The 16,523-nt window shown below is 38.7% G+C and overlaps 1 protein-coding gene and 1 long non-coding RNA gene across 2 annotated transcripts in view; both read left to right on the top strand.

The window, feature by feature from the left end:
• LOC111341960 (ryncolin-4) overlaps positions 1-2,118 on the top strand; it is a 2,514-nt gene extending 396 nt beyond the window's left edge. The window contains exons 1-3 of the mRNA XM_088738049.1: positions 1-592; positions 1,219-1,602; positions 1,708-2,118. The exon at positions 1-592 is cut by the window's left edge and continues 396 nt beyond it. Of these exons, the coding sequence (XP_088594175.1) occupies positions 466-592; positions 1,219-1,602; positions 1,708-2,081 (885 nt within the window). The 5' untranslated portion in view covers positions 1-465 and the 3' untranslated portion in view covers positions 2,082-2,118. The remainder of the gene's footprint in view (positions 593-1,218; positions 1,603-1,707) is intronic.
• A 4,611-nt stretch (positions 2,119-6,729) lies between these two features.
• On the top strand, positions 6,730-10,604 carry LOC148741040 (uncharacterized). The gene is made up of 3 exons (XR_015995668.1): positions 6,730-6,832; positions 7,009-7,096; positions 9,871-10,604. It is a non-coding gene; the product is annotated as an uncharacterized LOC148741040 (long non-coding RNA).
• The last annotated feature ends 5,919 nt before the right edge of the window (positions 10,605-16,523 follow it).

The raw sequence follows: 16,523 nt of genomic DNA, 5'->3' as shown, positions 1-16,523 counted from the left end.
GACTGCTCTTTAAGTGCTCTTTTAGATGTCAACGGATCGGCTGCAGCTTAACGATAACAAAACGGATTTCATTGTGATAGGAACTAGGCAATAGTTGTCGAAAGTTGACATTGACTCGCTGTATGTAGGGAGTAGGTCCTTCCCGTCTTCCTCTGTAGTCAGGAATCTAGGATGTCGGCTTGATAATCAACTCAACATGGAAACCCGTATTAATAAACGTGCAAATCTTCTTTCTTTCTTCTACATAATATCCGAGAAGAATCGGGATATTTCCGAGTCTCGACGATACTCAAACTTTGGTCAATGCCTACGTTACATCCCGCTTAGACTACAATAGCATTTTTTACAGTCTACTTGCCATTGAATTGCAGAAGCTCCAGAGTGTTCAAAACACTGCTACTAGTGATTCTTCCAGCTTTGTTTGTAAGATAAGTCGCTTTGATCACATCTTACCAACCCTATCGCATGGAGTTCAAGATCTTACTAACTACCAACAAGATGACTTTTGTTTCCAGACATTCTACTTTGCTGTTTGGGGCAATACTGTTTACGATTCCAATCTTATCTTCAGCGCATGGAGTCCCTATTAGATGTGAGTAAGATTACCCTCCTACACCATTATGATGAAAAGCTAAATTATCACTCTTTCATGATCATTTTCTTTGTATTAGTTTAGTTAACTGCAGACTGTGTAGTGTGCGAGAAATACGCAAAGCATATCACGTTTGTGGTAGATTTCTCGCTGCGAATACGGCTAAAGTAAAGGATGGGTGGATACGCATAAGTCTGTTCTTTGAATACTGTTGGAGGAAACAACGTAGCTTAATCTCTTAACCGGGTACAATAGGGTGAACACTAAAGTGCCTCACAGAGCTGATTCTTTCTGTTTAAACGGCGAACCTAATGTTCTCTAACCGAGACACTTCTGAAGTGAGCTGAGAGGAAGTTGTCTCAAAATCTCAACTGCAACAAGCGCTGTTTAAAAGCCTGCCCACTTGTATCGAACAGATCATTAAAATGCCAATCCGTTGTCAAAGGTATTAGATTCTCAAGGTCAACCAAACATAGCCATTAGCGAAACAGATGTAAGTTTTGTGCACATGGTTTTCTTTCTCTCTTTCATTTAGTTTCGCCGAATACGATTATAGTATTGAAATTATCTCATCCTGTTTACTTACGTGCAAATTAATTGACAAAACTTTTGTGTCTTCGACACAGTCAAGAACTGTGCTGAGCTGCACGAGTCTGGCCAGACAATCAGTGGTGTTTATACAATCAAACCTGATCATTCAGATGCCTTTGATGTATATTGTGACCAGACGACAGACGGTGGGGGCTGGACAGTGTTCCAGAGAAGAGTAGATGGTTCTGTTAATTTCCATCGCACTTGGGCTGACTATAAACGTGGTTTTGGAAGTTTCCTGGCAGGCGAATTTTGGCTCGGACTCGATAAGATCCACCGCTTGACTCGAGAGAAGAAAAACAACACGCTTCGAGTAGATCTAGGGTTAAATTCTACCAAAAATGTTTACACCGAATATGAGTGGTTTGGAATTGGAAACGAAACAGCAAAGTACAGGCTGAACATTGGCAATCTTACAAGTAAGTCAACAAAAACAAGTACATTAGTTTTTTCTATATTTTTATCGTGATAACAACTCAGCTGAGGTTCAAAGAATTTATTGGTGGATCTTACTTTCTTAACAGAAGCGACTGTCGAGGATTCTCTCAGTGCTCATGACGACTCTAAGTTTAGCACCTGGGATCGAAAGCATCATCACTGCACTAAAAAAGGAAGGGAGAGTTGGTGGTTCAAAGACTGTTATTTTCTTTCAAATCTAAACGGAGTTTATGGATATAACGGAATAGGAAAGATTCACTGGGGAATTTTAGATCCTAAGGATGCTAACCGCGCTCCAACAACATCAGAAATGAAAATCAGATCGGTGGTATTTTCTAAGAGCTTTCGAAACGAACATTTCGACTCTAAGACTTGGCTCAGACAAATGATCGACCAGAAAGGCAAACGGCATTGGCAAGGAAAGAGGCGGTTGAGCCTTGGACCACAGATAGAAAATTAAAAAAATAGTCGACTTAGACACTTTATTGAGGCGTAAATGAATATCATGTCTTTTATACAAGAGAAGAAAAAGTTGATTTGAAGTAAAAGGCGTAATTTTAGACAAGTCACTAAATGTGGAGCTATTTAATTAGGAGACATGTATTTGGCCATTATAAATGAGATCTCAAATTTTCTAATAAATTGTTTCAACCAATGAGTAACACTTGATCAACGGTCGTCCGGGCTACAGTAATCCTGAGAAGGAATCACTTGACTCTGATGAGGAATTCCGCCGAGGTTGCCAAAACATGAGTTCTACGTAAAGAGCTTTAACACGACAAATATATCCTTTCAAGAGAATTCTGATACTTAAAAGATCCAGTTGGTATACACATTTTATTTTTGTGGAAAATGGGGTAACACCTAGAACTTTTATCCTATTTTTACCTTTTTTGACTGGCTAGGGATAGAAACTTCGCGCTCTAACACTCTACCAATGAGCCACAGAGACTGAACGGAAAGCAAGGCCATCACGAGGTCCAATAGGTCTCAATTGTCCTAAGCTCGTGACAAGACGACAAACATCTTACTCCAAACAATTGTTTTCGCATTGGGTAATTTTCGACCTCACGTGTAAAAATCATTATTTGTTGACATCTACAAGCTTGCGTGTCAACCAATGGCGTAAATACCCCTTAACAGTAAAAAAAGGCTCTCTTGGTTGTAGGGCACAATGTGCCAAGAAGTATAAGTGAAATTGTTTAACTTGTCAGATTAAGAAATATTAACTTATATTGCGCTAATATCAATATACGTTTTCAAGAGCGTAGAAACTAAAATGTTACAAAAATCTAACAAAAAAACAACGAAGACAAAAAGAAAAAGTCTAATAATGAAATAATATATATGCTAAACATATGTCAATAAAATATCTAAAAATACATAAATTGTGTACTTTAAGTACAAAAATATATATAATCTAATCTAATGTAATTCGATATTTAACAACTAAAAGCTTGTTTAAATAAATACGTCTTCAAATATTTTTCAAAAAGATTCAACGATTTTGAATTTCTAATATAATATGGAACAATATTCCAAAGTTTTGGTGCGGCTGTTTGAAAAGATCGGTCACCGAGTGTGGAGTACATCTTCCCTTTTTGGTAATTGCAGTAACATATCATCATTACAAGATCGTAATACATACCTTCCGGAGGTCTTTAACTTAATTACTTCTAGTATATAATTAGGCGCAAGCCCATGAAAAGCCTTATACGTGATGAGAAGGATCTAAAATAAAATACGTTGACGAATGGGCAGCCAGTGAAGTTTAAAAAGCAATGGAGTAATGTGACAACATTTACTAGCCATGAATATCAACCTTGCCGCTGCATTTTGCACTCTTTGTAGCTTATTTATTTGATAGTATGGCAGCCCAGAATATAAACTATTGCAGTAGTCGATACGACTATAAATTAATGGATGAATTAAAATTTCAATCGATTCTTGTGTCCAATATTTCCTTATTCCAATGAGTGTTCATTGTTAGTGATGGATCTAGCCACACCCCTAGGTTCTTATCTACTTTCCTTGGTGTAATCTGGTCTTTTCCTACACTGAGGTGCGTAGTCTTTACTTTGGCCAGTTGTTGTTTTGTGCCAAAAAGTATCAGCTCAGTTTTATCATAATTCAATTTAAGTTTGACATCTTTCATCCAATCGGTGGATATCATTAATGCATTTTTCCATGTTCGCCATGGCTTCAACATCGCCATTTTGTTCCTTTGGACTAAACGACAACTATAATTGAGTGTCGTCAGCGTAGCACATTACACGGTCGGTAGGTGTGGTTTAACGATCTCAAGTAGCTCCAGCGTAAATTGTAAATAATAGTGGGCCAAGACAACTCCCCTGTGGCAAATCAAATTCCAAACTAAATGATCGTGATTCGGCACAATTTACGAATATTTACCAATATTTAGACAGGGCAGTCCAGTTTAGCTAATAGCTAGCTAGTTTAAATGGGGCCCTGTGACACCCACCCATCTCACCCCAGGGGAGGACGTCCACCACACAGCAATCTCGTGCGTGGGAAATTAACGTCTCCTACCCCTGACAGTAACACGTTGAGATCTATTTTGTAGGTACGACTTAAACCACTGTAGAGCGGCATCTGAGATTCCGCATCTTGTGTTAAGACAATCAATTAACACTTTATGATCTATTGTGCCAAATGCGGCACTCAAGTCTAGTCGTATTAACAGGGTCACATGTTTGTTCATATTCACAAGAATGTCGTTTTTCACTTTCAATAGAAGTGTTTCTGGGCTGTAATTCTTTCGGTAAGCAGATTTCTGGTCCGGATAGATGTTATGGACGCAAAGATGGTTTTGTACTTGGTTGAAAACAGCTTTTTCAGCCAGCTTTGACATAAACGATAAGTTACTGATTGGTCTGAAATTCCGAAATATGTTGATGTCGGCGCCAGGCTTCTTCAATAACGGAGTAACAAGAGCCTCCTTCCATACTCTAGGGAAAACCCCAGTCCTAAGGGACTTGTTAATTAACAGTTTTATTACAGGTAGAAGCTCATCACATTTCGCAATTAGCTTTGATGGCATTGGGTCCAATGGACAAGATTTCCTGGGTGAGTGTTGTATGAGGGCTTTGACATCCTCCTTTGTGAGATCTTTAAACTCCTTCATAGTAACATCAGGTGGAAGAAGAGGAGGAGCAGGTCTAGGTTGAACGGAGACTTCTTCAGCATCAAGACGACTTCAGATATCGGATATCTTTGAAAGAAAGATCCTAAGTCATTAACAAAACATGACGCATCAATAGAAGTTGGCAATCTATTAGAAGTTGACTTTTTCAGCAATGAACTTGCAGCACGAAATAATTTACCCTGGTCGTGACTATTTTCAGCAATGAAATCCGTGAAGAAATCAGCTCGTGCTTTATCCATTAATGCAGTTGTTGAGTTCCTTTACTTTTTAAAGTTAGCTAGGTCTACTGCAGACTTAGTCCTTCTCCATTTTTCCCAGCTCTTCGTCTTTTATGCTTTGAAACCCTGATTTCTTTAGTAAACCATGAAACGCGTGGTCTTTCTACTATTGTTCTCGTTGTATTACAAGCGGTGTGTGTTTGTCCAGAATCCCTTTTAAGGTGGTATCGTAGCATTATTGCGCGCTGGAAACCGCGGGCTCATCCTTAGATGTCAAAAGGGGAAACACCGAGCAAACACAAACGAGCATGAGAGGACCATCCTAAAAATACTGTTAGTAGAGGGGAAAAATCTTGCCCCTGTTTTATGTGGTTAAAACAGGAGACCGGGAACGATCTCCGAAAACGGGAGTGCTCCGTCCAAAATGGAAGGGTTAGAATCAGAGTCCTGAATCCTAATAAAACTAAGGGATAAACTTCCTTTACTACTGTTTAATATCTAGTCCTTACGGAGAAGAGGAATAGAGGATTGAATATTCCTTAGGGAAAAAATGACTGCTAAATCATGGGAACTCGACCTATCTCATGCGTGCAAAGAGTGGGTTGATTCTTATAATTAGCCCACATGTGTACTATGCTATTCGGACTGATATTTGCTTATTATGATAAGCTGATTGCGTTCGGAAGATGCCAGAGCAAAGATTCGTCATTCCTAACAATTCAAAGTCGTCAAAAGAAACCTCTCGAGTTCCATACCATGCTTTATTTATAAATTCATTTCTCATTATGAATCACTTAGGTGGTACGATTTAGTGTTTTACAATATCCGATTCTGTGACCTTTCCATATAAGAGCTCCAAATTCCGTCGTTATTTTCCTATCTCTGTAGTATAGAGCTGAATGTATTTTGAGGTAGAAAATGTTAGCTTTGTCAACATTACCTTCTTTGATGATTATTTTGACGTATACCATTTTGGTTGTCATAACAGAAAGCTTCCTACGCAATAGAACATGTAAACATCCGTTTGGTTTCTATCAATAAATAAAAAGTATCAGTTAAGTGTGATTGGGCAGATAGTTTTGAGTAAGGACCCTTTGTCTACGTGGGCAAATCTCTGAAAAGCAGACCATTACAGAAGAGGTGAACCGACTCATATCTTCTTACGGCTCACAGCATTATTAGGCTGGAAAATTCGATGACTTGATTCATTTCAAAAAGAAATAAATTTCAAGGGCAAAATCTCTTCTATCAGTAGCTTTTAAGTCTACTAGATTACTTTGTTTTAAGCATCATAAGATTACTGAAGTGTTAGGGCACCCAGTTTACAAGTTTTCACTCTTAGCTTTTTACATAGGTCGTGGGCCCTTGCCTATGAAATAAAAGGTATGGTAATACCACACTTGGAATGAAAACGGCACCCTTGCACGCCCACATACTATTGCAGAGGACTGTTAATGATCTTTCTCTTTACACTTCTTCATCTGTCATATTTTTCTTAATCGGTAAAAAGTGTGACCAGTCCAACATAGTCACTTTTGCTCAAAACTACATTGGGATCATAGAATATCTGAATGAGCCCAGATTTCAAAAGACAAGCTACAATTTGGAATTGATAAACACCACAGGACCTTTGAGTTGCTGTCTCCGTGGCATATTGTTGGCGGCTGAAAAAGCTATTGACTTATAGGAATACATAAATTATCTGGGATGTTCTACTCCCACGAAAAGTAGGGAGTAGAACGTCCCAGGTTTCGCAGGTTGGAGCATCAAAACAATATTTCAAAGAAGTTTCAATAATAAGTGCTCAAAGCTCGAAGGACAGTCAAGGTAAGCGCCTGGCTCACGCGCCACAATCGTATTTTAACTACATCTCTTTCCACATAGTATATCATCCTGAATTCACCTTTAGTAGAGCTGACAAAATCTTACCTCTCGATCAACTCTACGCCTTCTTCGCTTTGATAATTCTTCAATTCTAACTCGGTTCGTATTTTGTTTCTCAGTCTGTAGTAAAAGACCTTGTAGCAATCTTGAAACCTAACATGGAATCAATAGCATGACTGAAAATGGAGGCAGGCCAAAATTTACGAGGTGACCAATTCATCTTTTAATCTAATTGTGCGTTGTTTACCAAATATTTCACAACTCAGTAAAAATTGTGGTCAGTGTTCTTCAAAATGTTATGAAGTATTAAGTTAGTTTACAATTAGTTAGTTAGTTCGTTAGTCAGTTTAGTGTGATTTGGTCATTCGTTTATATTTAGATTGGAGTTACTGTATGAGTTCAAATTCCGAAGTTTATTTAGGTTTGAGTTGTAACGACGAGTTTCCGAATCGTGACAGTCTCAGTTGTCTGTCGTCCATGAGTGAACGTGCTTATCTCGTCAACTGACCTTGCTTTAGACCCACATGAAAGTTCTTGTCTTGGCTAACGCAGTCAGATGTTCATTTACCTGACTGGAAGTTAATTTCGAAAGTCTCGTGAAATTGCAGCCAGCCGGCATGCTTACCAGTTTAGTCAACAGTGAATTTATATGGATGTTCTTTAGAGCTTACTTAGAAAAATAGACAGTAGACAGAGAGTAGAGAACAGAGTAGAGAATTGCAAAGAATGAAGACATTGTGCAGAGGTATAGAGACAGAATTCCATAGTTGAAGTGAATGTTTATCAGCATAAATCAGTGAAAAGCCTCCATTAAGAATCAAACTGTGAGAGCCTAAGAAATTGCATAGATTGAAGTCAACTTAAACGTACTACGCTGGACAATAATGTTCTAAATCGAGGTTTTACAACAAAAGATTACAACAAAGAAAGCAGCGAGAATAATTTTTTCATTGTCTTAAACTTAATTAAAATCTCACACATGCGAACTATTTCCATGAAGATCACGCAGTGAGGACTTGCGTAACAGTGTATCCGAGTTTGGTAACTAAAAAATGAAAAATGGAAAACTAGTTAGGTAACTAAAAATTTAAAAATAAAAGATCAAGTGATTTCTGAGAGGACGGTTCTACATTCAAAGAGTTGCTTTGCAAAGATGGTCGTTACATGTTTGAGGATTTCGTTTCTCAGGAATTCGACAAGAAAGAACGGTCAAGACTTTACGACTTATTCGATCACTGAAACGAGATACTGTTTTCCGACACTCCTTTCCTCAAAATTCCTCTTGCCAGTGGATGGGTCTTCTACAGGTCGCGGCCATCTTCAACCTGAAGATGGCCGCGACCTGTAGCTCGCGCGTCGTACCAGCCACTAAACGCTGGGTCGCCTACCCAGAGCTTGCCATTTTCTCACACCCTCTTTCATAGCAATTTGAATTAATTATGTCGGGTTTGAAACGTGGTCTTTCGGTATTTACATCGCAACTTGAATCTTGGATTCTCGAAACCGCTTGTGTATCACATAATCATAATGCTGTTTGAATGGATTACTGGACCTTCCTGCTCGGCCAAGACGATCGTAGATAAAAAAGCTGTGTGGTGGAATTACTGTAGACAATAGAGGACCGCTAAAGTGCATGTGCTGGAGGAGGAATATTATTGAGAAAAAAGTGCTTGACTTCGGCATGGTTGGCGTTCTTTTCTGAAAATCAAACTTTACAACCCTATGATGTATTTTTATTTGGAAAAAATTTCTATGTGTGGAATTTAATGTAAAAAGTTCTTGTTCTATTATAAATATGTAATAAAATTTCAATTCAGAAAAGTTTTGTCCAGTGTACTAAGTAAACTTGTGTACTGGAGAACCGAGTAATTAAAGGAAGAAGAAAAGGACAGTTTGACTGAGTTTTGGCGCCTTTCACCGAGCGTAGTGTACTCGATAGCTAATCCCCCCTGACATTTGATAGCATAACAAAAACATGTACTTCATAATATATCTTTCCATAAATGAGTATTTTGAGGGCCGATTGAAACTTCATAATATGTTGAGTAAAAACGAATCAAAGAACTCTGCATATAGCTATAGGATGACGACTAGAAGCGATAGAAGCGTAAATATTATAGCCTACCAAAACAATGAGTACACACAACAGACAGGATAATTCTTGCAAACGACCGAATTGGCGCGTTACCTCTTTCACTTCTAAGAGTGACTAACATCGTATTTCTCCTCACTAAATCACCTCTGAATATTAATTACACATGATAGTTACGAAAATAAAGGAAATTGTCGTCAACTCAAATAGCTCTTGTCTCAGGCATATAGCAAAAGTTGTTCGGGTGATGTTTACCTTTAAGCAAATGTAAAATACGTATTAACTAATTCTTACAGCTACTGAAAAAAACCTGCGATCGGCTGACAGAAAAAAGTTTCCGAGTGACCTTATAAGTTACGGATACTATAATATCGACAAGTTGCGGAGTGATATTTGTTTATGACAGAAACTGACTGACTGATGTTTACAGTTCACCGAGCAAGTGAGAACAATTGAATGAGTTATATCTATAAAAAGAATTGTAAAAGACCCCAAAAGGGTTATAAAAGAATGTGGGATCTCTTGGTCAAAGCGCTCTTTGAAATCCTATTTGTCTATTTTTAAGACTGAAGTTAACAACGGTACCCTTTAAAATCTCATCGGTCCATTTTGCAATTTGTGACAACCATCGAAAACACATGAGTGAAGCCGGATTTCTACTTCGTCTACCTTATAGATATCCCATATAATTACCAGCGGAACTGAAGAATTAAAGGGGAGACTTTTTGGTCTTTTGTCACCACCAAGATGAGAGTGGCATCAAACTGTATCCTACAAAGTTGCTTTATTCTGGACTTCTGCCCTCAATTAAAGCATGCAAAAATGTTCTATAATTTCGGGATTTGACACTTAGAACCTACCCTAACAACTTATTTCGTTTTTTTTTCAGGAATGTTGGGATGGCTCCAATCACTTTTTCTAAGTCTCGTACCTAGATTCCAAAGATTCTACGGAAAACGTTTGAAATTCAAGTCAGAATGTTTATTTATTAATTTATTTAATCACTTTCACCAAGATTTGTCCGATTGAAACCAGTAACTACGGGATAGTCCTTTTAGTTGTAGTAGCACATCATGTCAGTTAAAAATTAAAATACCTCCATGAGATGGTCTTAATAAGATTAAACGAAAAAATGTTTGGCTGGTAGGCGTAAAAATTGATAAATTTTAACCGTTTGTCGTAAAAAAGATTTCAGCATAAAATTTTTTTTCTTCTTAATCGCTACGGAAAGAAAAACAAATTCAACTGATAGCCTTAAGAGGCATTACTGACCCCATTGAGACCCCACTTCCCCACCCCCATGAGCTATTTACGATCATCAGTTCAAGTCGCATGACAAGTACTAGGGGGAGAGGAGAGGATTCATAAAAGTATTACTCCATGTAAGGTCAATTTTTATAGTTCTGCTTTGTTTCGTATTGATATTGATATTCAAGTTCTGCCTTGTATCTGGAGCCCATGGCTCCTGCCTGTAGACAAATATTTTTGTAAGATCCCTTTTTCTCTATGGCGAACCCTCTGAAATAGATTATAACGACGCCGATGATGGCTGTGTCAACATTAGGTCAACGAATCTTTTCAATATCATGGTAAACTAAATGAATTTATAGATGAATTGTAATAAAAAAGCATGTCATATTTCAGGCTGTTTTCTTTGTGTGCTCAATGGAATGAACAAACCAGGCCCATCACTGAAGTTTCATGTCACATTCCTGATTGGAAAATTTTTGTTTCACGGGTAGAAATTTCTGTGGTTTTCTGATTAATATTGAGCAAGGAGGATACTTAAAAAAAACATGTTCAACTTGTTTTCTTCGTGGGTTATGTTATAATAATATAATAATAATAATAATAATAATAATAAAAATAATAATTTCAGTCTTTATACAGGGTAAGTAATACACAAGGTATGTAAACATGATAGGATAGAATCTCAACACTAACTTAACTGAATACATGATATTTCACTCTATGCTTAAAAATGAGAAAGGAGTCGATTTCTTAAAAGAAGTGTGTAAGAGATTCCATTCTTTAGCTCACATATATAAAAGTCTCTGTTTTCCATAGTTCGTTTTTACACGAGGGAGGCGGAAATGGTTCTTTCTTCTTGTATTCTATCTATGGAAGTCAGAATTTCTTCAAATATTAAAACAACAATCCAAAAGGCCGTAAATGTACTTAAAGGTGGCAATGTATCTATGTACAAGCAGCAGTGTTGGCCCAATTTAGAGATTTTAGAGCGTCGGTGGTTGAGGCGTAGTTCTGCAAATCGAGGATATTAACCTTTGCAGCTTTATTTTGTAGTATTTGCAAATCTTCCATGATAATAGTGTTATCCTTGGCTCCCCAGATGATATCGGTACAGTCAAAAAGTGGACTTGTTAAGGAATTGTACAATGTGATTCGCGTTTCTGATGGTAATAGATGTTTGACTCGTTTCAGTAAACCGATTCTTTGATTTATTTTGGTAATTAATGATTCGATGTGCTCGTGCCATGTCATCATTGTGGATGACTACACCGAGATAATTGACTGAATCTGTATTTTAAAGTTCTTTGGCGTCTATTTCCAGCTTTATACCTCGGCAGGTTTGCAATTTGTAATTGTTACCAAACAATAAGAACTTCGAAATAATTTCAATATATCAACAAAAGTTGAAATGGTAAATTGGCCACCGTTACGATTTTAAAAGCTGACGTTTCGAGCGTTAGCCCTTCGTCGGAGGGAGTAGAGGAATCGTGGGTTGTGTGTGCTTTTAAGGGCAGAAAATGGAGCTACGTGGTTTTGAGCTACTTCGATTTTGAGTGCTCAATATCAGATAGTTACTGTTAAACCATTGAGCTAAATTGGCAAGGTGGGCATTTAGATGATATTGAATAGCTTGGCAGCGTTTTCCACTGAGGTATATCACAGCGTCGTCTGCATACATGATTACTTGACAGTGTTCTAAGCAGTTCGGAAGATCGTTAACGTAGATAAGAAATAGCAGAGGGCCGAGGATGCTACCTTGAGGTACTCCAACATGGACCTCACAAGGTGAGAAAAACTTTCCGCTGTTGTTAACTGCAGACTTAAATAATAATGATGATAATAATAATAATAATAATAATAATAATAATGATGATGATAGTAATAATAACGGTTTATTGCAGTTTATCTTCAGAGTAGCAATTGACCACTTTCATAAATGGCTGCCGGATTGATATTCTTTTGTTTAACTCTAAATTAGCCTTTCTGGCCTCGTTCTCCAGTTCAAAATTCAAAAGAATGCATTATCTCAAGCGAGGCTGGTGAGGCTAATTTGAATTTAAACAGAAGAATATCAATCCGGCAGACATTTATGAAAGTGGTGTATACATCTGCATAAAAAAGAAAAAAGACTGATAAAAATAACTAAACATAAACCAACATTATAAACAAATAAATCAACTGAATAAAATTTATGTACATTAAGCATATTCTAGTCTCTAGTCAAAGCTTTAGTTCTTAAAATGCGAAAGCGTTCTCTCTTGAAAGTATTAAAATCTGAACAAAGTCTTAAATGTGCAGGCAGCTTATTGAAGAGGCCAGCGGCTGAGTCTTGGAATGTTCCCTTGACAAGTGAGATTTAAAGGAGGGGAGCATTACTTGATCGTAGGGGTCTGCGTAAATTGTCTCGTTAGTTTAAGATTTTCAGGCCACGAGCTACTGCACAGGGCTCGGTGCACAAGCTTGAGAATGTTGAGCTCAGTATTTTCTAACGTTGGTAGCCAGCCGAGTCGCATTACGGCACTCTCTCTACAAAAACGGTTCTGGATAAACCCTGCAGCAACGTTCTGCACCCGCGCCGCTGAACTCTTTTCTGCAAGAACGGCGGAAGTGGATACGTCACGCTGTCATTGAATTTAAGCTTGGATAGAACGAGACTGCGCTAACGACTTCTTGATGTCTTGTGGGGTCATATTTTTTATCTTGCGCAAAGTGGACAATACTTTGTAGCATAAAGACGTGACCTGATTCACATGGTGTGTCCATTTAAGATCTCCCGCTCACCAGGTACCTAAGAACTTAAACTTATCTAGTCTATCTAAAATTTGGTCCTTCAACTTAAGCGTGCGGGTAAGTGTTCCTAACTCGGGAAAGCGCGACATTTGAGGAGTGGTCACTAGCATATGCTTGGTCTTTTTCTCGTTCAGCAATAGGTTGGACATGCAGGCCCAGGATTCGATGCTTTGTAAGTTCTCATTCATACTCGCCTGAATGCAGCTATTTAGGTTCTTGAGTACGCTATGCTGGTAAATTGTGGTTTCTTCGGCGTATTGCAGGCAGTTACCACTCATGTAAGCAGCCCTCGAGATCGTTGACATACAGGTTAAACAACACCGGTCCCATGATAGAACCCTGGGGGACTCCAAATCCGACATCAGCCATGTTGGATTGTTTGTCACTAACCTCAACAAACTGCTTTCGCGAGGAGAGGTAGCTAAAGTTCCACTGCAATGCTTTGTTAGAGAGCCCGGTGCGATGCAACTTGCGTATTACAACCGAATAATCAACTTGAGTTCCTCTTTTTTATTTTTGTAGCCAGTTTGGTTCCGACAAAAGAGAATTGCTTCAATAGAATCCGAGCTATGGCGCTTTTTTCAGTGTGCAAAACGCCATCTACCTCAATTTTCAAGATAGGATTTAAACCAAGGAATAGATAACACATCCACGCCAAGGGATTGCAGCTTTAAGAGTACCTAAGTTTGTTCTGTCACTTTTAGCTCAAGTAACAAACTCCCTACAAGCCAAGAGCTGTAACCTTGGCGATGCATATCAAAGCGTAACTCTTGCCAAAGAATACATCAAATCAGCGAGAGGAAAGGAATCCTGGCAGAAAGTGTGGAGTCGAATCAGTCGGGTAGCTGACTCTATCAACGTCATCCTGCTAAAGCCTGTACAAAGACTGTTCAACGCCATCGAGCAAACACCGCACTCAACTATCAGCCATCAGACCACTACGGGATAAATGTGCTCTATCCATTTATAGATCATGTTGTCGGTGAACTTAAAACGAGAATTTTTCAATCCAGCGCGAAGGCCTGATTATCGCTCAAAACCCGTTCCCTTTGTACTTGCCTAAGTTAACTGACCGGCCTATCGAGATCAAGAACTTCTTCAACAAACATCTAGATCGATTTCTCAGAGAAGTTTAATTTTGACGCAGAGCTGGCAAGGTAGAGGATGAAACACGCGATGGAGACAGAGTCAGAACAAGAGGGAGCAATGCCTGATTGCAGTCAGCAAGAATTTCCCGCCATTCACAAGGCGCTATCGATCTTTCTAACCAAGCCTGTCGGAAGCGTCAGTTGCGAACGCTCCTTCTCAGCCCAACGCCGTCTGAAGCTATGGACTCGGCCATCAATGACAGAAGATCCATTAAGTGGCCTTGCTATGTTGTTGATTCATCGCGGAACGGACTTCATTCCTACTTCAACAGATATCTATGACATGAAGTCAAATTGGAGAAGAATCTTGAATAGCCTAATTAGACTCGTTTTTAAGACCTGGTATTCTAATACCAAAACCTGCAATTTTAGCTCAGTTCCTCCAAGTCAATCTCTGTTCAAACTATCGAAGGCTTTCAACGCATTTTTGAAACCATCCATACAAGGCGTTAAACTGCAGTTCACAGTATAGCTTGAATTAAAGATGGTGCATAAATCATCATTGTGTGGCAGAGACCTCGGGGGCATCATCACAATTTAAAACAAAAAGCATGAGTGTGGTTTCTTTCCTTAAAGGTCTTAGAGGCAACCTTCTGTGTAGGGGTGAAAACAAAACGTCCAACTAGAAGCCCTGTCTATATACGGGAAGCCCCTGTGAAGGTGTGTAGAGTTTGCTCCCGCAGACAAAAAATCCTCTGTACTGCCCTGGAGGTAAGTTTCTAAACCTTGACAGTGAACATATCAGAGTCTCGTTGTATCCTAGTCTCATCAATGAGGGCAAATAAACTTCTGTCAGAACGATCTTACGACACCAAGAGTAATGGGCTCCAGACCTTATTCGTTTGCAAGGAGTAAAAAAAGAGCTTTAGGGTCTTGCTCATATCCCAGAAAGAGTTTGGGTTATTTCAGATGTGATTGACCAAATGAAAGAAAATTCGCACACATCCAAAATTTTAACTTTAGGAACTGCTGTTATTTGATTAAAGCAGGTTGAGTTTATTATCAATGACTTGAGAAGCTTGATATTGTTGAAGAACATCAGATGTATAAGGAGACTTAAGGGAGGGGAAGGGTCCCTAACCTCAGTGCCATATTTACACATTTATTTCATTTTTGATCTCTCAAAAAGGGTATGGTTTTCAATAATTTCCGGTTAAGCAGTGCAAAAATAAACTTGAGAATACATTCTCTTACTCTCCTGGTCCGTTTATTCGTATAAATTAACTTCATCGAAATAGATACTGTTTAAGGTATACTATGCAAGAAATAAAATTGTAGAAAAAATTGAAGCGAGGAGCACTGATTCAGTGCACCATCGCTGCACTGAAAAAGGAAAGAAAAAGGAAAGCTGGTGGTTCATCAATTCTGATATTGTTTCAAATATAAACGGAATTTATGGATACAACAGGGAAGGAAAGATTCACAGGGGAAAAATAGATCGTAACGATCCTGACCGCGCTCCCAAAACATCAGAAATGAAAATCAGACCGGTGGTATTTTCTTAGAACTTTCGAAATGAACATTTCGACTCTAAGTCTTGGCTCAGACACCTGATCGACCAGAAAGGCAAACGGCATTGGTGAGGAAACAGGCGGTTAAGACGACGACCAAAGATGGAAACAGACATCACGCTGAATTTTTCTATTAAATCAAGCATCAAGGATAATTTTTTTAACCAATAATGCATCACGTAGAAAGGAGTAAGTACGCTAAGCTAATACTGTAACAGTTCAACCTGTCGGATGTATTATTTAAAATTATATTGGATCCAACGTTTTTTTTATTCTAGAATAAATTGCGTTTCAATTGCCATATTCCTTTTTGTTAGACATTTTGAGACGACTTAGTAGTTGAAACTAGACGCTCCGAGAGTGTTTACTCGGGCTTCGTATCGCACTATCCCCCATGGGAAAGGGGGAGAGGACAACTGACATTCAGACTACCTTCTAGATAAAAGAGCATTCACTACTTATGGAAATCTAATTAGTTAGACGTGTAAATCGAGCGTCACCCGCCTGTAAAATAGCAAAAACACATCAGGTTGTGATGTTCACTCCCCCGTCACGAGGATAATTTGGGTTCAATCACACGCCATGCTGCAAATTTTGGGGCCATCATGCGTCACGCAAAAACCCTTTGCCACCCTCTAGGAATAGAAACTCCGCGTTCCAACACTCTACCAATGAGCCACAGAGACTCAAACGTGAGCAAGGCCATCACGAGGTCCGTTAATTCCCAATTGTCCTAAGCTCGTGACAAGAAGACAGACATCCTTCTCCAAACGATCTTCATCGCGCTTAGTAATTTTCGACTTCACGTCTTAGAATCATTATTTGTTGGCATCTATAGGCTT

The sequence above is a fragment of the Stylophora pistillata genome, chromosome 1, assembly GCF_964205215.1.
Source record: "Stylophora pistillata chromosome 1, jaStyPist1.2, whole genome shotgun sequence".
Taxonomy (NCBI): Eukaryota; Metazoa; Cnidaria; class Anthozoa; order Scleractinia; family Pocilloporidae; genus Stylophora; species Stylophora pistillata.
The sequence above is the reverse complement of the archived record's forward strand: the minus strand, read 5'-3'. Positions and strand labels throughout refer to the sequence as shown.